Consider the following 22,981-nt stretch of genomic DNA (forward strand, 5'->3'; position numbering starts at 1 on the left):
ATCAGTGGCCAGAAGATCATAATGTGAAAAATACCTCTCTCATCTTGAGGCATTTGGAAGTAGTTTTTATATTTTTGTTATATTCTTACCTTTGGTTGGTATTAATCTCTTCTCATAAGAACATAGAATGTTTCAAATAGATGTTATATTTATATAATATAATTGATATTAATCTAATCTAATCTATAAAGCAAGAATTTATGGACAGTTATTCGTCTCGCCCTCTCTCTCTGTGTGTGTGTGTGTGTGTGTGCTTGCTTTACCAATTACTAGGACTCATGTTTTTAACTTGTTTGCGATGGTTGTTGAATCCTGAACAGTAATATATGGATATACTGTAGATATGAAATACCTTGAGGTAAGACAGATATAGTCAGTTCTTAAAGAATGACGAGCACGATACACATTTTACCCAAACATAACGCTAACCGCAGGCAGCTCTCCTTTGTTTATCTTTCTTTAAAGCTGTAATGTGAAAGACAGGAAATGGAGGAAACCCTCGCCCCTAACCCCACAGAAGCTCTCTCCCGCTGTGTCCCTCCTCACATGTACAAGCCCATAGTGAATCTGGACTTTAGACGGGTAAGTAAGGAAAACTGAACCGCAATCTCTGGGCTCTTTCTTTTTTGAAGAAGTGGGGAAAGGTTCAACTCATTTTTCTGCATGTATTCAGACAAGACGCTCTGAGAGAACATCGTCACTTACAGGATTATGTAACAGAAGACCAAAGTTAAGGGTAATTAGAAACATATGGATCAAGGTTTATGTGACTTATAACTTTACAGCTTGGAGGATCAGTATAAGTTTATAGCTGGTGTCCGTGTCCTGTGAAAGATCATCTTCTGTGTGTGCTGCTGGTCAGTGGTGATGGAAGAAACATGTCTGCTGCATTAGAGGAATACTGCGGCTCCGTCTTCTGGGTAAGTTCTGTCATTAATAAAACACTCTCTGTGTTTTATGGAGTTTTCATGTTTCTAAGTTCTGAATGATAATACAGTGTGATTTCACTATTTACCACAGTACAACATACTAAAGGGATTCATATTCACAAAAAATAAATAAATGATGTTCCTGGGACAAGTAAAGATATGGCCATGCTTCATATTCAAAAGGGTTTAGAGGTTACATTTTTTCAGTTCAGAATCATTTTGTAAGAGAAATTGCTAATGCCCATTACAATCGGTTTTCAAAATAGGGATGTGTTGTAAAATATTTTAAGAAATTGTATGTAAATACATTACGGCTTATGTGAAATAATTTTAGATGAATAGTGTTTTAATGAATGTGTTTTTATTAAACAATATATTTATATTTAAGAAGTGAATTTGATTACTGGAAGTGGATTTTAAGCTTAGAAATATAGCTGTAACAAAAAAAAAACAAAAAAAAAAAACTAACGTAAACCATGATTTAAATAATACATCTCCTAAAAGATATTCTGTGTGAGTCCAACAAATGTCTAGGATTAGTTTTTTTTTTAAAGAAAGAAAGAAAGAAAGAAAGAAAGAAAGGGTTTTATAACAGTATTACAGATGCAGTTTAGCAAGTTTCTTTAATATTATACTTTATGATGAACAGACAAAGGTCAGATGTGAGTGACACCCAAACATGGGATGATATCACAAATGACAAAAACACAAAGATGTAAACATCATTAAAACGAGATGCCCACTGGAATGAAAGGTCCTGCACCTACACGTAAAATAAAACTTCTGAAGAAAAAATCAAGTCTAAGTTGACGGCATTGTATTTTGGTGCAGTAGTAATGAAATGGATCATTGTTTAGCAGGTGTAACGACTGTAATCTGTGTAATCATTGACAGAGTCAGCAAAATCACGCTGACACGCTGAGTCACAGTGAGACTACAGATGAACTCACTCGTGTGTGTGTGTGTGTGTGTGTGTGTGTCAGAACGCCTCGTACCTGCAGCGTCCGGACCCGGATCTGCCGATCTGTGTGGAGCGAACCGTGCTGGTGTGGCTTCCTCTAGCTTTCCTGTGGCTCTGTGCTCCGTGGCACTTCACCACTCTCTGTAAGAAACCAGCCGAAGCAGCGCTCTCTAAACTCTACATCTGCAAACAGGTGAAGCTAACCATTCAACAACAGCCATTTTAAAAGATTTCATTGGAGATAGTCAACTGAATAACAAGTTCTGAAGCCATGCATGAAACATGTAGCACAGCATTTCATAAAATGTTTGAATCAGAAACAGTCCAATCTCATCACTCGTAGTGTGGGCTCTCTCATGGTTTCTGTGCACTTCAGGAGACTGCTCTCAGTTCTGTGTGTTGCAGTAAGCTGTTTCACTCAGATATTTGCCACATTTGATTGTATCTCTGGTGTCTTGTAAAGGTTGTGTCCGGCCTGCTGCTCCTGACAGCGATCGCGGAGCTAGCTCTCACTCTCGGAGAGGATCATGGGCCGTCGACTGATTCCTCCGCTCAGAAACATCCAGCGGTGCTCTACACCAATCCGGCTCTGTTCGCCGTCTCATGGGTAACACTCATTAACACTCATTTAATAAAGCGTGTAATGTGCATGGGGTTAAGATCAGGTGCTGATGTGTGTGTGTAGATGGTGGTGATGCTGTGTCAGGAGTGTGTGCGCCGCAGACCCAGATCTGTGGACTCGGGGAGTCTGTTCGTGTTCTGGCTGCTTCAGGTGTTGTGTGCCGTCTTCCAGCTCCAGACCTTACTGAGAGACGCTCTGAACCAGGTACTCACCGCTGCACATTACTGCTTGCACATGATCCATCTGATTATACTTGGTGAACTTGCTGCACACAATCTACTCCAAGCCTTCTTCATCTGATTGATATAGTTTAGAGTTTTTTTTTTAAATCAAATCCGATCCAATCACTTTTAGTGTAATTGTTCAAGTGTCTTCCTTGAGCTCATGCATCACATCACTGGAGATATTGAGCACAGACTCATATTCAGATGCTTTTTTGTCAGTATCTGCTCTATTGTATAAAGATCTCATTGATTTATATTACAAGCAGCAAATTTCATCATTTAACTATCAGCACTTCACTGATATATGTGCTCCGCTTGAGTCATTGAATAAAACTGGACTGTATTTTTTATCCATATTCTCACTAGATCAGATTATACGATCCATAAAACCCTGATGCATCATATATATATATATATATGATACGCAACAGAAAACACTTATGAAAGCTTTTAAGAAAAGAAAAAGAAATCACCACAAGACAGCTGACAACAACCTCCTTTTTCTGCATACATAAAGTAAATGAACAATCTGGTTCACTGTTCATATCTTTGTTAAATGTAAATTACAATATTTTTGTTCTGTGTGGACTATAAGCTTTAAAGTAGTGTAAACATTAACATTATGAACTTCTAATGTAGTATAAACAGACAAAGAACAAATGTATATTTATAAATTAATATTGTCAAATGATTGTTGATGTGCTTATAATGCATGAAGTGATGTCAGTGTATTGAGTGTTATTGCTGAAACAGTCATATATATATGACATGATCTTGTTAGGAAGAGGTCTCTGATCTCCCGCGGTTCTGTCTGTTCTGCATCAGCTACGCACTGCAGCTGATCGCTCTGGTGTTATCAGCCATCGCTGATGTTTCACCTGAAGTTAAAAGAATCTCAAAGACGGTACGGAAAGCGCATGAGAAATCTTACATGTAATATCACTTAAGCATTCAGTGAATGTATATTTCTCAAATTTACTGTCTCTAATTCGTTGCAGAATCCTGAAGCCAAAGCAACGTTTCTCAGCAGAATCACCTTCAACTGGTTCAACAGGTGGATGTGACTTCACTTTAGTGCCTCATTTCTGTCGCCTGTCTTTTCTTCTTTTCTGTTTACTGATTAGACCATGTGCTGATGACCTTCTGCATGTCACCTCTGTGTTGTGTTGTGTATGTCCAGTACGATAAGTATAATATAATCATTATACTCCTGTGAATGGTGTTCCTCAGCATGGTAATCAAAGGCTTTAAGAGGCCTCTGGTTCAGGAGGACATGTGGGATCTGAACGAGAAGGACTGCACTCAGACCATCTGTCAGGAGTTTGAGGACGTTATGGCGAAAGAGCTGAAGAAAGCCCACAGCAGCCTGCAGAAGAAACGAAATAAACCGAAGACTAAAACTGATGACCAGAGCGGCTTGGCCAAGGGAGTCAGTCAGGATGTTCTAGTTATGGTAAAACAATCATCTTCCATAGTTTCTATAGTAGATAGGAAGAGTATAGTGTAGAAGCACCTGTCTGACAGTATGGTGAACTTACTACATGCTGAAAATAAGTAAACATTTTCTGGATTAACTGGAAAAATACTATTTTTCTAAACACGTCTATTTTCTTTTTTATAGTCAAATGTATTTTGGCTTTTTTTATTATTATGGTTATGATTCGGTTCAAATCTAACATTTGATTTCATACTATTCAAAATTATTTATTTTCACAAAGACAAAACATGCTTAAAGAGTAAGATTATTTATTATAAACATATACTGAAAAAGTGTGTTAGATTCGCATGGCTTAATCCTGTACATTAAACATTTAAATAACACAAACATACTTTTTCACATGAATTCAACATCATCGAATTTGGAAGTAAAACCGTCTTTCTCCAAGTGATTAATATGATTTCCTGACAGGGTTTAATTCATTCGATTTTCTGTAGACATAAGCCAAAATATTATTAAGCGCATGTCTGTTTAATATTTTGCCCTTTTACAAATTGTTTTGACCTTAAAAAAATAATTAGCTATAATAATAACATTTTCACTTCAAACATTTTGTTAGTCAATGTTTAATTTAATTGAACTTCAAATGCATAATATTTGTTGCACAGTAAATTTAAATCTTTGTGTTATTTTATATCTTAGAAACTTAACGCTTAAGTAGCGTTCATTTCTTTAAGACAAACTAAACAAAACAGATTTAAAACCGTATAATCTTCAACATAAAATTTCCCTTTGAATTTCCCTTTTTGTGTAATATGCAAATGTAATCGTTTTTGTAATCTAAGGACCAAACGCTGTCTGATGCGCTCACAATATTTTAATATCTCACTAGGAAGAGATGGGAAAGAAGAAAGAAAAGAAGCAGAAGAAAAAGGATTCTGAATCCAACTATCCTAATTCCTGGCTGGTTCCAACCATCGCTAAAACCTTCAAGCGTGTGCTTTTAGAGTCGGCCCTCTACAAACTCATACAAGATCTTCTGTCATTCGCAAGCCCACAGCTTCTCAAGTAAGGGCCCTTCTGCGCTCATTCCATTTCCAAATTTCATCTTCAGGTGTATGGTCTGACAGAAGAGCTCACTGGACTGCTTACTAATGTGAGATGTGGTTTGTCCCAGGTTAATGATCTCCTTCACTCAGGACACATCGAGTTACGCATGGACCGGTTACTTGTATGCCGTGCTGCTTTTGGTGGTGGCTTTTTTACAGTCGGTTTTTCTACAACAGTATTTCCAGCGATGTTTTATCTTGGGAATGAAAGTTCGCACAGCTCTCATGGCTGCCGTTTATAAGAAGGTACATCCGCTGTAATGTTAACATTTATTAGTATATAAGCCATAGCCAGTGGATGACGATCACCGTTCCTCTCAGGCATTAGTGGTGTCTAACGACTCTAGGAAAGAGTCGACCGCTGGAGAGATCGTCAACCTGATGTCAGCGGACGCCCAGAGATTTAACGACGTCACCAACTTCATCCATCTGCTGTGGTCGTGTCCGCTGCAGATCGTCCTGGCCATCGCCTTCCTGTGGATCGAGCTGGGTCCGTCGGTGCTGGCCGGTCTGCTGGTCATGGTGCTGATGGTGCCCATCAACGGCTGGCTGGCCACCAAATCCAGGGGCTTCCAGGTGATGGGGTTTGCTTCGTAAAGCATTTCTCTTCTAAAAGTGTTATCTGGTTACAAAAGAAATATGTAACACTGCATCAGTATCCACTAAGGGCAACGTGTTTCTTTTCAGGTGGAAAACATGAAATATAAAGACACGCGCATGAAAATTGTGAATGACATATTGAATGGAATAAAAGTAAGTGGTTTCTTGCACATTTTTGCACACATTTGTACCTAATTTTACCCTCAAGGGTGCATTTAAATACCTTCATGGGCATTTGTTAGCAGAGCTGGGTAGTACATGTGATCAAAAAAAAGTACTTGTAAATAGATAAAAAAAAAAAAAATACTCACAATCTTTAATACTCTTGCCTTTCAAACACATTAAAATGCACAAATGGTCACATGACATGCAGGTAAACAAATAAAACATTTAATTTTTGATAGTAAGTGTTTTATTTTGATTGATTTCAAAAGTATTTATTTTAATATAAAATTGTTATGATTTAATGAATTAATAGATTTTCGTTAAACTCACAAACCCCCTGCAGTTCCTTTACAAACCCAGTTTGGGAAACCTTGATGTAATGTAATGTTAACGCACTTCATCTCGAAAACAACAATATATTTTCTAAATATTTGCATTTTTATATCAGTATGGTACAAGATTATCCTATTTAAATCATTGTGAGAAATGAGTTAGGTCAAAAGTAATCTAAAAGTAATCAAAATATAGTCCGGTTATATTACCTAAAAATGTGTAATGTAATGGATTGCGTTACTGATTACAATTTTGTAAGTAATCTACCCAGCTCTGAATATTAGTAGGGTACAATGAGGCTAAAGGCGCCTTTGAAATTATTTTCATCTAAACCACTAGATTGCACAAAAATGTGGCATAGCACTTTCCAAAACATTCGATTTTCAAGATGCATGTGCAAAATTGCATAAGCATAATTATTAATACATGGTTGATTTTTTTTGCATTTGTTGACATGACATGGTTAGATTCAGATAGTAAATATAATTTATTACGTACAGCTTTTGTTTTCTGGACAATGTATCATATTTAATTTTTTTTTCAGTCCAGTCAAATGAGAGTAGGAAATCTTGGTTTGTTGGTCTCTGCACATTTTTCTCTCTTCCGTCTCTCGTGTGGCAGGTTCTGAAGTATTACGCCTGGGAGTCATCTTTTGAGACTCAGGTTCAGGAAATTCGAGAGAAGGAGCTGAAGGTGATGAGGAAGTTTGCCTACCTCTCCTCGGTCTCCACCTTCATATTTTCATGCGCTCCAGCTATTGTGAGTATAACAATGTTTTTATGTATGAAAGTCTGAAACCCATCTCATGCATCTCATTTCGTATTCTTCACTAAAACTAAAGTGTGTTGAATGCTTGGAAAATAAAAAAAATATATATCTCCAATGCACATTTCATTAACATGTTTATTCTGGAGTCATTTTATTGACTACTACACTGTCGATCTGGCCACAGATCTCATCTCATGTCTTATTGTCTTCAGGTGTCTCTGGCCACCTTCGCTGTGTTTGTGTCTGTGAGTCCTGATAACATCCTGGACGCAGGGAAAGCTTTCACCTCCATCTCACTCTTTAACATACTGCGCTTCCCCCTCGCCATGCTTCCACAGCTGATTTCCATCATGGTTCAGGTATGATGGAATAGAAATACTTTGTTTCATATTTATATAGTTGTTTATATGGAAGCTTTTCATTGCTACCTTTCAATCGGTCATATTAAAAACTATTACTGAAGTTGTTAGAAATGACTACTCTCTGTATTTTGTTTAGACCACCGTGTCTAAGAAAAGACTTGAGAAATTTCTGAGTGGCGATGATCTGGACACGATGGCAGTAACGCGTGATGACAGACACAGTAAGAACTCATTATGTAATTTACTAAGAGACTTTTAGACAAACTTGAGAACAAGCTTCTATGAGATTTGTGGACGAGACGATTTCAAATAGTTTTAGAAAAGCTCAATTCAACCAACCACAGTAGTTTAGTGTGAAAGCTGAGAGAGTGGTCAGTGTTCTCATAATCTGCTGAATCAGGTGTCGCTGTGAGCATGACCGATGGCACATACGCCTGGGAAAAAGACGCAGAACCAGTTCTGAAAAAGTGAGATTTGTTTCACTACAGCATTACACTTTATATTTTTACACTGTTACAGTATATAAGAGATGCAACTAAAACTACCATTCCATATCACTGCTGTCATTATCTGTGTGTTTGCATGAGTGTGTGTGCTCTATATTGTTCAGCGTCTCTCTGGACATTAAACCGGGTCGTCTGGTGGCAGTGGTCGGGGCTGTAGGGTCCGGAAAGACGTCGCTGATATCCGCTCTCCTGGGAGAACTGCACAGCCTCAAGGGTCGCATTAACATCAAAGTAATCAAACAGATCTCTTTATTAAAAGAGTGTTTGCCTAGTTTCAGATTCAGTCTTCTATGAGCAAATAATGTCACTTTAGACGGTTAGTCACGTGTCTGTTGCTCTCTCTCAGGGGTCTGTGGCGTATGTGCCGCAGCAGGCCTGGATTCAGAACGCTACTCTGAAGGACAACATCTTGTTCGGCTCTGGTCTGGATGAGAAGCGTTACCTGTCTGTGGTGGATGCGTGTGCGCTCGGGCCAGACCTGGATCTTCTGCCCGGAAGAGATCAAACTGAGATCGGAGAGAAGGTGAAGTGTGTGCTAGGGGCGATATACCATTGCTGTGCTATGTGATCACGAAATCGCATCTTTTGCATGTGTTTTGAAGCATTGCAGTTTAAAAGCAAGTGATTTTAACCCGCTGAAATGCAACCAGCAGCAAAAGGGAAGTCATTTGGCTATATGTGCAAGAAAACATGTGTAACAGTATACTGGATCTGGGCAGCTCTTAAAGTGACAGCAGTCTCCTTCTTAAAGTGACAGTATATACCTACTGTCAGTCATGTTAATCAAACAACAAAAGTGAGAAATTCTGTCAATGCCCTCGACCAAACCACTTTTGTAACTTTAATAAGAAAAATTTAATTTACACAGGGAACAATATGCAATTTTTAGAAATTTAATTTGTGGCGCATTGTATGTAGCATTTATTTATTTGTTCTACTGTAGTTTTTCCCCCTCTATTGCTTGTAGTTGCTTTACTTTCCTTACATAATTGCTGACTTTTCTTACTTGTATTCAGTGAGCATGAGTCTTTATCACTTTTAAAATCCTCTTTTAAAACTTTGTAAAGTTTTATGATTTTGATTATATTCATAAAATATACTAAAACATCATGTACTTATTTTCCATTAAAGAAACAAATTGTCATCGACGAGCATGTCTCTTATCTAACTCACCATGTTTCAGATCAGAGTTTGGGTTCAATTATTAGATTAGAAATTGTTCAGGAGTATGTAGTGCCTGCAAGAGCAGGGTTGGGAAACACTGCTCATTGATTCTTTCATTTTTCACATGCTGTACCACAGGGCATCAATCTGAGCGGGGGACAGAAACAGCGGGTGAGTCTGGCCAGGGCGGTCTACAGCTCCGCAGACGTGTACCTTCTGGATGACCCACTGTCTGCTGTAGACTCACATGTGGGGAAACATCTGTTTGAGAGGGTGATCGGACCCAAAGGACTGCTCAAAGACAAGGTAGGAGAATAAAGGCATCACTCTTTCTACACTAAAACACTTAAAATTGTTACCAATTTTAGGCTCAACTCACTTTTCCACATTTTATTTTCGATGGAATCAGAATTTCTTCAGGCTTGCTTCTCAGGTTGATCTCAAATGGAAAATAATCTCTAAAGAAAATCCAATGCTCTGTTGCTAAGAAAAGAGTATTTTCTGCTTCTGCTTTCTATTCTTTAATCGTTTAACACCGACTCAAATGCACAGCTCTGTTTTGTCCCCTTCTCTTTCTCTGTAGACTCGTGTCCTGGTGACTCATGGGATCAGCTTCCTGCCGTATGTAGATGAGATCGTTGTACTGGTAAATGGGGTGGTGTCCGAGGTAGGATCATACGACGGTCTTCGAGCCAGTAAAGGAGCTTTCTCTGAATTCCTGGAAACGTACGGAAAAGAAGAAAGCAACAACGCTGATGCCAGAAAAGGTTTTTCTCCCTTCCAACGCTTGCACTTTCTTCTGAGTTTCAAAACATTATTGTAAATTTAAACACATTCTGAAAGCTTTATTAAGATGCTTACGATGTGTACAGGCTTCAGCTGTTAAAGTGTTGGCTTCTTCCTTTTTCTCGTGGCTGCTTTATTTCTTGGTGCATGTGGCTTTTTTCACACTGTTCTGGTTGTGAATGCCCAAAACCGTCAACAGACAACCAGAACACAACAGATATTTACCTTACAGAAGAAAATGCACACTCTCAAAAGTTCCTTCATGGCTTGACTTTTGTTCTGATATGCGGTGTGTGTCTTTCCAAATCTTGTCCAGCCAATTTAACTTAAAGGCTGCAATTCAGTCCGCTACTAAATAGTAGGGATGTAGCGATTAATCGTGGATGTAGCGATTAATCGGTTTAGATGCTAAACAAATCACGGTTGAATTTAGGGGTAGGAGTTTACATGCATGTATGTTTTTTTGTTGTTTTTGTTTGAGGCGAACTTTAGTATAAACATTTATAACTAAATGTTTGAGGGGAACTAACTGTCTTTAGAAAAGTTTAGATGGTATTTTTTCATTTAATCTAGCCTCTGTCTAATTAAAGTTCATAAGTGCAGTGCTGCTTTGTTTACAGCGGTAACCAAGGAAACGCTTTAAGCTCCACCTGCTGGCAGAGAGTGGATCTGCGTCTCGTTCAGATCGTCTGCTGTTTCTGTTTCATGCTGATATTTTTATGATTAGTTTCACAAAACTGAAGTCAAACTATTCTGTTTTTGCTTCAAAATGTAGAAATTATACAATCTAATTTAGATTAAAAACTGCCCAAGTTGCATGTATGCAGCATCTTTGTTTGGATCATGATTAAAATGCAGTGGTTGCCTCTAATTTTAAATGGATAGAGCACAGACAAATACTTATTTTCTTTATATGAAGAAATTTCTTTTATTTGTGTTACTTTTTTGATTTAGAGCTAACATTTCAATTTTTACTTTTTTTTAATTTACATTTACATTATATTTCAATTTTGTTGTTTATCAAACACATTTATCCAAAGCGACTTACAAAATGAGGACAATAGAAGCAATCAAAACCCACAAAAAAGCAATAATATGTGCTACATTACTATATTATTATAGTGTTATATTTAACAAAGAAACATGCAGCATTTTGTCCAAACAATAATAAAAATTACACATTTAATTCAGAATTTGTCATAAATCTAATTTTGTAAAAAAAAGAAAAAGAAAAAAAGAAAAAGTGAATCTAATCGAATCGTGAGTTGAGTGAAAATAGAGAAAAGAATTGTTCAATAGTATTATAAAAAAATAAATAATAGTGGACCCACTTTATATTAAGTGGCCTTAACTACTTTGTACTTACATGTTAATTAATAATTTAGTACAATGTACTTATTGTGTACATACATGTTTTTACATTGTACTTATATTTAAAAAAACTACATGTAATTGCATCTGTATTTAATTTCTGTAATTACATTTATAATTACACTGTTGACCCATACTTTACACCTTAACCCACCCTTAAACTTACCCATACCTCCAACCCTCTCCCTAACCTTACCCCATCCCACCTCAATAGCAGCAAAAGTGTTTTAAAATACAATATGAACACAATAAGTACATTGTACTTTTGTTTTTATGTAAGTACATAGTAGTTAAGGCCACCTAATATAAAGTGGGACCATAATAGTTTATGTTTAAAGAAACAGCTCTTAAATTCACACAAATGCATTCACAGTAAGCTTTTGTGAATATGAAGGTGAACATTTTATCGTAGTTCATCTGTTCTTTTTAGTATTGATCAAAAAAGCATTCAGCACTATGAAAATTCACTGCAACAGTAGACAATTCAGGCACCTTTGGCATACTCTTTTCAATATACCATGACCCATGATCTCTAAAACATTACATAGTAATAACAGTGTTGGGGAAAGTTAATGCATTACAATATTGTGTTACGCCCTAAAAACATAACTAGTTACATTACAAAGTTACTTTTTATGGATAGTAATGCATTATGTTACTTTAACGTTACTTTCACATTACTTTTTAAATATGAGCAGGGCTTAATTTATTTTAATATAAGAAGCTATATTTATAGCAAATGTAAAAGCCCTTTTACATCAAAAATACACGTCTGTACAGTAAAACACAGAGAAGGAGATTCAACACTTTTCAGTAAAAAAAAAAAAAAATATGAAGCACAATTGTTAGTTTATCTAAAGTCATTTTTGCTTATTAGTATGGTTGAACTGTATCATCAAAGGTCAGCAGCAAAGACATTATTTAATAAAATGGAATTAGATTCATTTGTGTTATTTAACATAATTATTGCAGGTTTGCATCAAATTCTGAGTTTGCATTTCACTGTTTTAATTCATTTTGATGAATACTAAGTCTGTTTTTTTGCGAGTGGGATGAATAAATGCACATTCACATTTAGTCTAGAACTACATCATGTACACACAACGCCTCTGTACTTCTGATACGGGGACAGGAGACTTGTCAGTCAATAAATGGAAAAACAAAGTAACTGGCATTACTTTTTTGAAAAAGTAACTCAGATATTTTCTTGTCAATTAAAAAGTAATGCGTTACTTTACTAGTTACTTAAAAATGTAATCTGATTACGTAACTCACGTTACTTGTAATGCATGACCCCCAACACTGCTAATAAATAGGCCTATATTTGAAATGTACTGTTTTGAAGTATTGTATGTTTGCATTTCTGCTAATATCAAAATATGAACTCTACGTTCATGAATTAACTTTACATGTTGTTCTCACTGTCCAACAAGCATCAGCTCAGGAGTCAGACTACGAGCAGATTGACACACTGCCGGAGGGTTTGGAGCCACAGGTTGATGACTCTCCTCAGGACATTGTCTCAAGTACACTAAAGAGACAAAACAGCCTGCGCCACAGCAAACGAAATGGAAGGTAAAAACGACACAACAGAGACTCATTTTCAACATATCAGAAGAACATTTCTCTGATAAAACTGAATATTGCCCTAACAGAGCAAGTATTCTCATGATCTTCTCATACCGAAATGCACGTTCTGAATGAAAATAACTTTTAGTGACCTGATTGCGGCCAGGAGTGCATTTTTGTAATCACCAAGACTGTTTCATTTCTACTTCTTGTCCTTAGTGTGAGAGTGAGGAAAAACAGCTCTGTTCAATCCAAAAAAGACTCTAGCGATAGGAAGGGACAGCGACTGATTGAGAAAGAGGCGATGGAGACAGGAAGGGTATGTAATAGTAACTAAATGCAGTTTTGATATTCTTTGTTTTGTGATCACTAATTTTGTGCAAATGATTTTTTGCTCCATAATCCAGGTGAAATTCTCAGTGTATCTTCAGTATCTGAGGTCTATGGGCTGGTGTTTCGTCACCTGGAGTTTCGTGTTCTACTTCATCCAGAATGTGGCCATCATTGGTCAAAACCTGTGGCTCAGTGACTGGACTGAGGATTCTGTCAAATATTTCAACACAACCTACCCAACTCACATTAGAGACATGAGAATAGGTGTCTTCGGAGCCCTGGGATTGGCACAAGGTATGAGCAGAGAGAGGTTTAAGAAAAACTTTCACAAAAAGAATGAAATCACGGACAACGGCTATTTACAGAACACAATATTTACAGAAGCAGTCAATAAGTTTTATATGAATTTCTTATGATCCTGAACAAGATGAGTAATTTGTTACGAGTTTTGTAAAATGTTTTAAGTTATAATTTGCTTATGATAAGCTGAATAAAAAATAAATAAAGCCTGCAGCCTTCTGTTTCACAGGGAATATCAGCAGAGACAGCACGTGGATGATCCTTTGTCACTAAGTAATTGTACATCTTTCCCCGTCAGGTTTTCTGGTGTTTTTTGGCACTATACTCCTAGCTGATGGATCCATTTCTGCATCCAGGACTCTACACACAAATCTGCTGTCTAATATTTTGAAAGTACCCATGGTGTTCTTTGATACCACACCTTCAGGACGAATAGTCAATCGATTTGCCAAGGTGAGCCCAATTTAACTTGATTTTGAGCAAGACAGTTGCTCTAAAGCCAAAACAGATCTACTAATTGTAGTTGTAAATTTGTAGCCTCTGATTAGTACAGGTGCATCTTAATAAATGAGAATGTCATTGAAAAGTTAATTTATTTCAGTAACTCAACTCAAATTGTGAAACTAAATTCAATGCACAAAGACTGAAGTAGTTTAAGTCTTTGGTTCCTTTAATTGTGATGATTTGGCTCACATTTAACGAAAACCCACCAATTCCCAACACGATTCTCCAAATCTCAACAAATTAGAACATGGTGACATGCCAATCAGCTCATCACCTCAAAACACCTGCAAAGGTTTCCTGAACCTTCGAAATGGTCTCAGTTTGGTTCACTAGGCTACACAATCATGTAGAAGACTGCTGATCTGACAGTTGTCCAGAAGACAATCATTGACACCCTTCACAAGGAGAGTAAGCCACAAACATTCATTGCCAAAGAAGCTGGCTGTTCACAGAGTGCTGTATCAAAGCATTTTAACAGAGAGTTGAGTGGAAGGAAAAGATGCACAACCAACCGAGAGAACCGCAGCCTTATGAGGATTGTCAAGCAAAATCTATTCAAGAATTTGAGTGAACTTCACAAGGAATGGACAGAGGCTGGGGTCAAGGCATCAAGAGCACCACACACAGACGTGTCAAGAGATTTACTGAACCACAGACAACGTCAGAGGTGTCTTACCTGGGCTAAGAAGAAGAAGCACTGGACTGTTGCTCAGTGGTCCAAAGTCCTCTTTTCAGATGAGAGCAAGTTTTGGGTTTCATTTGGAAACCAAGGTCCTAGAGTCTGGAGGAAGGGTGGAGAAGCTCATAGTCCAAGTTGCTTGAAGTCCAGTGTTAAGTTTCCACAGTCTGTGATGATTTGGGGTTCAATGTCATCTGCTGGTGTTGGTCAGTCACTGCACACGTTTACCAAGAAATCTTGGAGCACTACATGCTTCCTTCTGCTGACCAGCTTTTTGAAGAAGCTGATTTCATTTTCCAGCAGGATTTGGATGAGCTGAAGACCACTGTCAAAGAAGCCTGGGCTTCCAGACCACCTCAGCAGTGCCACACACTGATCACCTCCCTGCTATGCCGAACTGAGGCAGTAATAAAAGCAAAATGAGCCCCTATCAAGTATTGAGTACATGTACAGTAAATTAACTTACTTTCCAGAAGGCCAACAATTCACTAAAAATTTTTTTTCTTGTTTGGTCTTATGAAGTATTCTAATTTATTTACAATAGTGAATTGGTGGATTTTTGTTAAATTAAAAAACCAAATACTTCAACTACTTAAGTCTGTGTCCACTGAATTTATTTAATAAACAAGTTTCACAATTTGATTTGAATTACTGAAATAAATGAACTCCTCCACGACCTTCTAATTCATTGAAATGCACTGTTGTGCAGTATGAATTATGGACCACAATTATATAAAATTAGATTTTTTTGGACGATTGTTAATATTTGGTTGTTCTTAAACTTATTTTTTTTTCCTCCCCAATTTGGCTAATATTTAGGATATATTTACAGTGGATGAGATGATCCCGATGTCCTTCAGATCCTGGATTCTCTGTCTTCTGGGAGTTCTGGGGACCTTGTTCGTTATCTGTCTGGCTACTCCAATCTTCACCGCAGTTGTTGTACCAATGGCTGTTGTCTACTACTTTGTCCAGGTAAAACAGCTACCAATTATGCACTCTGTATAGACAAAAGGTTTCAAAATCATATTTCTCTTACAGAATGAGAATCAGCCATTTAAGCAAAATAATTCAAATCTATCCTGCTGCTGTCCAGTCATTTTGTATAAACCTTCTTCCTGTGTTTTAGAGGTTTTATGTTGCTACATCCAGGCAACTCAGACGACTGGACTCTGTATCTCGATCACCCATATACTCACACTTTGGAGAAACCGTATCAGGCCTCTCTGTGATAAGGGCATATGGACACCAGCAACGTTTCCTAAAGCAAAATGAGGACACCATTGATGAGAATCTCAAAAGTGTCTATCCTTGGATTGTTTCTAATAGGTCAGCGTTGGTGCTCTACATTTAATCGATACATCTGTTTTTCCATCATAATCACTAAATGTTGCTTGTTGGGTTTCAGGTGGTTGGCCATGCGTTTGGAGTCCCTAGGGAATCTGGTGGTGTTTTTCGCCGCTTTGTTTGCTGTGATCTCTCGTGACTCTTTGAATAGTGGATTGGTTGGACTGTCCATATCATATGCCTTAAACGTACGTTTTTGATTTTAAGGTACTTGTGATAGTCAAATAACCTTAAGTGTGTTCAGTAACACTGTGTGCCACGACTCATGTTCTTATTAGGTGACACAAACTCTGAACTGGCTTGTGAGAATGACATCAGAATTGGAGACCAACATTGTTGCTGTGGAAAGAGTGAGGGAGTATGCAGAGATAAAAAATGAGGTGTGATTTCTGGATTAATCTACTAAAAAACATTTTCTTAATTTGACTTTATTAAAATGTTTACTATGAACTCGCCTTAAACTGCAGCAGGCTTGATAGAAACACATTATTAAAGGTTTATCAATCCTGCTGAGTACATATTGCAAACACCTTTTATATGAAAATTTTCCTGTAACTAATTATTGATGGCTTAAATTTTAATACCTCAAGAGTAGCATGAGTAACTTTACAAGAATGATTGTTTGAAATCCAGTGATTTCCCAATGACAAATAGAATTGGAAAAACATTAGTTTATTTAATTCTGGAATTTAAATAGAACATTTATGTCACCAGGCTCCATGGGTCACCAGTAATCGTCCTCCAGATGACTGGCCCACTGCTGGGAATATTAGTTTTGATAACTACAAAGTTCGATACCGGCCTGAACTGGAGCTGATTCTCCATGGAATCACATGTGACATTGCAAGCACTGAGAAGGTGAGGAGACATACCCGATTCTTCATATATATTTAAGAAATATCTAAAAAGCCATTTGAACATTTTTTTTTTTTCCTGATTTTACTCAGATTGGCATTGTTGGTCGAACTGGTGCAGGCAAATCCAGTCTGACCAACTGTTTGTTTCGCATTATCGAAGCTAGTGAAGGTCGAATCCTCATCGATGGTATTGACATCTCTACCCTGGGGCTTCATGATCTCAGGAGCAGACTAACCATCATTCCACAGGTGTGTGAAGAACACGACATATGTTCACATTCTGCAAAAGTTGCCAAGTAGCACAGTTTGTTAGCAAGGGTTTGCTGAGAGGTGCATCACTTATACAATTTACCTTACCTTACTTTACACAGATGAAAGCCTCTGGCAATTATTTGCTTTTTTTTTTTTTTTTTTTTTTTTTTTAGCCCTAAATGATTTATTGTATTTAAATAACTCTGGGAGAGTTTGAGAAAGAGCCTATTTCCCAAAAAAGTGGAGTGTTTCTTTAAAGGCCTGAGTTGCCCACTATTGCTCTTAGTACATATGAGGTACAAAGATGTCCCTTCAGAGGTACTGTCTGAGTGGCTGTTGTATGCCAAAAGTTTGTTGTTTGTTCCGAGAAGTCAATCTGCTTGAGTGATTGTACTGTGTGGTAGGATAAAGTTGGCAAACACACAATTTAACAATTTGCCCCAGAGAGGTCAGTATATTGGACACTGCTGGGATTTAGTTTAGTTTAGTTAGTGTGTAAATGTCGCATAAAAAGATCTGCAGTGTTACAAAGCTCAAAGTCGACTCCAGAGGGAGATATTCTCTTCAACAGAAAACACTTTTCAGGAACTAACAAATGGCTTATTCGGACTAGATGAATATTGTGGTATCCACTAATTTAAATAATCTGACTCAACATAATATGGAAAAAAAGAGGGCAAGGCCTGGCTGAGCTGAGCTATAGAAAATGAAGAAGAGTTGCTAAAGTAGCATATTTTCACCATGAAGATCACAACACACTCAGCTAACCATCAGAGCAAACAACAATTTCAGAAGGAGCGGCCATCGAAACAGGAACTAAAATTTGTTGAAAATAAACACCTTCTCGATATAATATATGATGAGAAAGGGAGAAGAACGAGTTTGGCAAGAGGTGGATTCGAACTTGGATCGATTGCATCGAGAAGGAATTGTTACACACTTTATAACCTACACTACTAGCGCTTCTGTTAAACTGGTGTCTTTTTTGGGAACAATCATGCATGAAGCCTAATAGTGTACATCCCAAAACCCATATAAAGACTTCAGAAAAGGGCATAATAGGACCCCTTTAATGGACTGTATATCTGAGAGGCAGAACCTGATTTTACCAAGTGAGACATGTTCCTGGGACAACATCGTTGTTGACCCTGGAACAACATTGTGATTAACCAATCAGATTTGAAGAACCAGTTTATAGATTTTGTGAAGTTTACGCTTAAAATCAGTGTTTGGTGCTTGTACATCAGTGTCATTCATCTATCATTTCCTCTGATTTTAGGGATTACTCATGGTTAAGGTTAGGTTTAGGTGTAGGGATATGGTTAAGAATATATTTTTGGAGTAAAATGTTGTTCCAGGGTCAACAAAATATGTTGACCTAGGAACACATCGAACATGGCAAATGCTGAAAACGAATAAACAGATGTTTTCAAACAGGACCCAGTCCTCTTCTCTGGAACTCTGCGGATGAACCTGGACCCTTTCGAGACGTCTAGTGACGAGGAGATCTGGAGCGTTCTGGAGCTGGCTCATCTCAAAGATTACGTCAGGGGTTTGCCAGCAGGACTTCAACACGAGGTCTCCGAGGGGGGAGAGAATCTGAGGTTTGTGAGATGTAGAAACCTGAACAAATGCGCCGTGCATCTTGCAGTGCATCAACATTTCACTGATTAACTGTAATATTAATAGTTTGGTTTCAGATTGTTCAGATTTTAGAATAATGAGAGTCATCTACAGCTAATGCTTTAATAGTGGATCTAGAGTTTAGTGCTAATGTGTTTTTTCCAGATGTGTGTTTGGTGTCTGATTTGTTTCTGGTTCTCTGACAGTGTTGGTCAGAGACAGCTGCTGTGTCTCGCCCGGGCCTTGCTCAGGAGATCCCGTATCCTGATCCTGGATGAAGCCACCGCAGCCGTGGATCTGGAGACAGACGATCTCATCCAGAACACCATCCGCAGACAGTTTTCCCACTGCACCGTGCTCACCATCGCACACAGGCTCAACACTATTTTAGACAGTTCACGGTGAGCAGACGTCCTTACAAACATAGCAGCTTGACAGAGATATGTTGCAGTAATCTTGTATTAAATTTAATACGTTAAATCCACAGTACGCCAGCCAAAAGCAGAGTTGCAAGAAATGAACCCCTCGCCTAGTTAGCATAGACTACTATCATATATTCAGAACTATTCCCAGTGAAAGACACTTCTTCAGCGTTGGCCTACCATTAACATTTTTAGGGAGTTGTATTTAGATCCCTTCAATCTAAAGGACCTAGAAAAGCCTTTTTTATACATATGCATATATAATAATTAAATTGAATCAGGATTATGCTTATAAAAACTAAACTGAGGACACATTTTCAAACCAGTCACAACAAATGGAGGCATAGCCTGGAAGCTGTACTGACGTCTTCTCCTTTTGTTGCTGTAGGGTGATGGTCCTGGACTCTGGCAAGATCGTGGAGTTTGATTCGCCCCGTGTATTGCTTAACAACAAACAGGGACATTTCTATTCAATGGCTAAGGATGCTGGAATCAGAGGAGGGGGAACGAGCACACCTAAAAATATATCTTCTGACTTATGATGTTTTCTCTGTATAATATTTGCTGGAGGACTTTTTATCTTGAAAAATGGAAGTGTTAAGCAGTTATATTATTATTTCTCTATAATCCTGTTCTTTTTCTGTTGATGTGTTGACATGGATTTATATGTTGTGGCAATAAAGTTTATAAAATTTTGCAAAATGTGGATACCATTTAAAATTTCTGATGCACTGAATATTTATGTTGGTGTGAACAGGCGAATATGTTCATCTACACAAAAACAGCACAAAACGGTTCAACAGATTTGTCAGGTGACTATGGTAAAACTCTGGTAAAGCATGAACTAACACACCTCACCATACTTCCCCAGCTCACTGATTACATTTAAACAAGCAGCTGAGAAGAGATCTACTAAATTGTATAATTTGCACACATTTTCAGAATCAAAATTCATGTTCTTGACATGTTGGAATTAATGCTATTATAAAATGTAACTTAACATTTTGGATTTTTTCTTTTCATCACTCCAAAAATCTGAAAATGCCAGAAATAACTTAAGTTACTTAAAAAGTGTATTTTTGAATTATTTCTTTACACTGGTTTCAAATAACTTTTTATTTAAATAATTTCCTTTTTTTTTTTTTTTTAATGCAAAGCCAAATGTGCAAAATCACAAAACTGACTGATAGGCCTACACTGAGAAGAAGAAGAAGAAGAAAACCTTTCTTGTCATCAGTAGTTGTTTGTATTGTGTCAGGAAGGTGTTCTGCAGCTGGTACACTTTGCTTTAGACAAACACAGTGGAAATAAAGTCACCGATGGACATACTGCAACATACATAGAATTATGATTATGATACATATCCTTTCCATGGCATCTTCATTTATTTTTATTTTATAGATGCCTTTTCTGGTCTGGTTGAAGGTTTTAAAGGTCCCGTTCTTTATGATCCCATGTTCTAAACTTTAGTTAGTGTGTAATGTTGTTGTTAGAGTCTAAGTAATATCTGTATAATGCTAAAGCTCAAAGTTCAATGCCAAGCGAGATATTTGATTTAACAGAATTCGCCTACAAAAAACGACCCGTTTGGACTACATCCCTCTAGTTCCTGCAGTAATGACATCACTAAAACAGTTTTATGACTAACCTCCGCCCACATGAATACACAAAAAAGGGGGCGTGGCCTTTTTGCGATCCGACGGAGAAGAGGAAGAGCTGTGTTTGTGTTTGTCGCCCGTGTCATCTGAAACACTGTTATTTTCATCTCTGAGTCCAGTCACCTTTGTTTGGGCTTCCCAGGAACACTTTGAGATTAATGGTTACAATTAATGTTTAACTCGGTTCCCGAAAATTATAATCCACATGTAAAACTATGTGCAGCACATTTTGCTGAGGACAGCGATCTTCCTCAATCTCAATCAGTTTAATGCCAGATTCGCACAAAGATTATTCTTGAAAGATGGAGCAGTTCCTTCTTTGTCTGGAGAAGGTGTTGTTTATGGACCACAGTAAGTGTATTTTATTATTTAAGTTGGTGCGTTTAACAGTTTCTGTAACTTATTACACAAAGGGCAACGCTGTTTAGCTTTGTTAACTAGATGTTAGGGCTGTGCCAAAAAAATCGAATATTATTTTCATGCGCATCTTGTCAGTAAAAACGCTCCTGTGATTATAAGTACATCTCCAGCACATGCTCCTGCACACTTGCTTCTCAAAACAAGTCCAATCACGTTTCCAGGAGGGCAGCGTGCTATCAGCTGCTGTCGAATCACAACACAGGAACCGCTGGCACAATCAGAACTCGTTACGTATTTCTGAAGGAGGGACTTAATAGAACAAGGAAGTCATCAGCCCGTTTTTATGACAGTGAAAACAGCGGTATACAGATAAGTGAATTGTGTGAAAAATACTGTTTTTTTTTACACGCGAAACATGAACACGTTATATTGCACACTGTAAACACAATCAAAGCTTCAAAAAAGCACGAAGAACGGGACCTTTAAGGATGAAGGATAGTTTAAAGGGTACATAACATAGACCATTTCACCTAATCTCATGTTAATCTTGAGTACCTATAGAGTAGTACTGCATCCTTCATATCTCCAAAAAGTATTTAGTTTTTTCATATTTATAAAAGAAAAATACAGCTTTCCGATTCTCTCCGAAAAAAGCCGAGCTCCTGGAGGCGTGCCGTCACTGAAATGATGAGCACGATTTCCCGAAGCGTTTATGGGCGAGGTCTTTCTCTCCTCTGGTCAATGTGTGTGCGCAGGCACGCTTTTCCGAGAGAAATGCTCATATAAGGAGTTCACAATCATCTACGCCATTAGATCCATGATCAAAAAAAAAAAAAAAAAGCCAAAACTCGTACCAACCGGAAGTAAGATTTTCAGCACAGAAATTCTCTGTCGTTCGTTCAAATTATTCTTATTTCTTTTTTTACTTTGGCCATGTTTAGCATGAGAATCCATCTCTTTAACACTGTGAACAACTCTGAATACACGAAACACCATTGTAGACCCCCTTTAAACGTACAGTATGGAATTTTTGGCCACCAGGGGTCACTCAATCAAAATAATAACATAAGACGTAATAACTTTGATGACGTCGGGAAAGAGCGTAGGCTCATGGGAGTTGTTGTTCATTGGAACACGCGCTCTGTCGCTCCCTGTCATTCCTCACTCATTCTAACTTAGTATTTTGACAATCACGTCTTTTAGAACAGAGATATATGAATTATGAGACCCATATCAAATCAATATTCCATCTGTCTAGTAGTAATATATGTTAAAAAAACACGGTCGCCTTTCGTTAATAATTATAATTACGTTATACTATGATATCGAACAAGTTAGAGAACTGCATTTGAAGCTACTTTATTCAGCTAGATATAGAACAAATGTAGATTTACATGAGAGCTAGTCCGTTTGCGTTTTACACAAGACATCATCGTTTCACAAAATATACGGATAGATACAGTTAGCTGAATGGATGCATACCTGTTTATCAGAATGCAAGCGAGCTCGGCATCTCTCTGTAGTTTCAGCTTGTCACGAAGCTCTCTCTATCTTGGAAATGCAACTCCAATATTTACCCGTGTCTTGTTGCTTCTCTTGTCCCAAAACCATCTCGGGTCATTTATTTCACCCGTGCTTTTGCGCTTCACAGAACGTGCAGGCTAAGCATAATCATGATAAGTTATTGATTGAGGTTTAAATACGAATATAAACAATATAAATATAAAATATAATAGTCT

At 37.6% G+C, this 22,981-nt stretch overlaps 1 protein-coding gene across 2 annotated transcripts; it reads left to right on the forward strand.

Annotated features, from left to right (window-relative positions):
- Positions 1-266: 266 nt before the first annotated feature.
- On the forward strand, positions 267-19,926 carry LOC127970403 (ATP-binding cassette sub-family C member 2). 2 transcript variants are annotated; one of them, XM_052572974.1, is made up of 35 exons: positions 267-358; positions 466-582; positions 674-736; positions 835-920; positions 1,913-2,083; positions 2,354-2,497; positions 2,576-2,716; positions 3,518-3,640; positions 3,735-3,790; positions 3,967-4,189; positions 5,067-5,242; positions 5,352-5,529; positions 5,605-5,859; positions 5,971-6,036; positions 7,003-7,140; positions 7,362-7,508; positions 7,648-7,732; positions 7,912-7,978; positions 8,122-8,248; positions 8,364-8,540; positions 9,320-9,487; positions 9,765-9,948; positions 12,772-12,913; positions 13,127-13,226; positions 13,315-13,534; positions 13,839-13,993; positions 15,543-15,698; positions 15,853-16,052; positions 16,132-16,258; positions 16,349-16,450; positions 16,785-16,928; positions 17,018-17,176; positions 18,617-18,783; positions 19,009-19,203; positions 19,613-19,926. In XM_052572974.1, exons 4-35 carry the CDS (start codon positions 879-881, stop codon positions 19,764-19,766), a joined length of 4,689 nt encoding a protein of 1,562 aa, XP_052428934.1. In that variant the 5' UTR covers positions 267-358; positions 466-582; positions 674-736; positions 835-878; the 3' UTR covers positions 19,767-19,926. The 2 variants fall into 2 exon arrangements, with proteins under 2 accessions (XP_052428934.1, XP_052428935.1); XM_052572975.1 differs by lacking the exons at positions 267-358; positions 674-736 and having other exon boundaries at positions 786-920.
- The last annotated feature ends 3,055 nt before the right edge of the window (positions 19,927-22,981 follow it).

The sequence above is a fragment of the Carassius gibelio genome, chromosome B13 (genome assembly GCF_023724105.1).
Source record: "Carassius gibelio isolate Cgi1373 ecotype wild population from Czech Republic chromosome B13, carGib1.2-hapl.c, whole genome shotgun sequence".
In the NCBI taxonomy this organism is placed as follows: Eukaryota; Metazoa; Chordata; class Actinopteri; order Cypriniformes; family Cyprinidae; genus Carassius; species Carassius gibelio.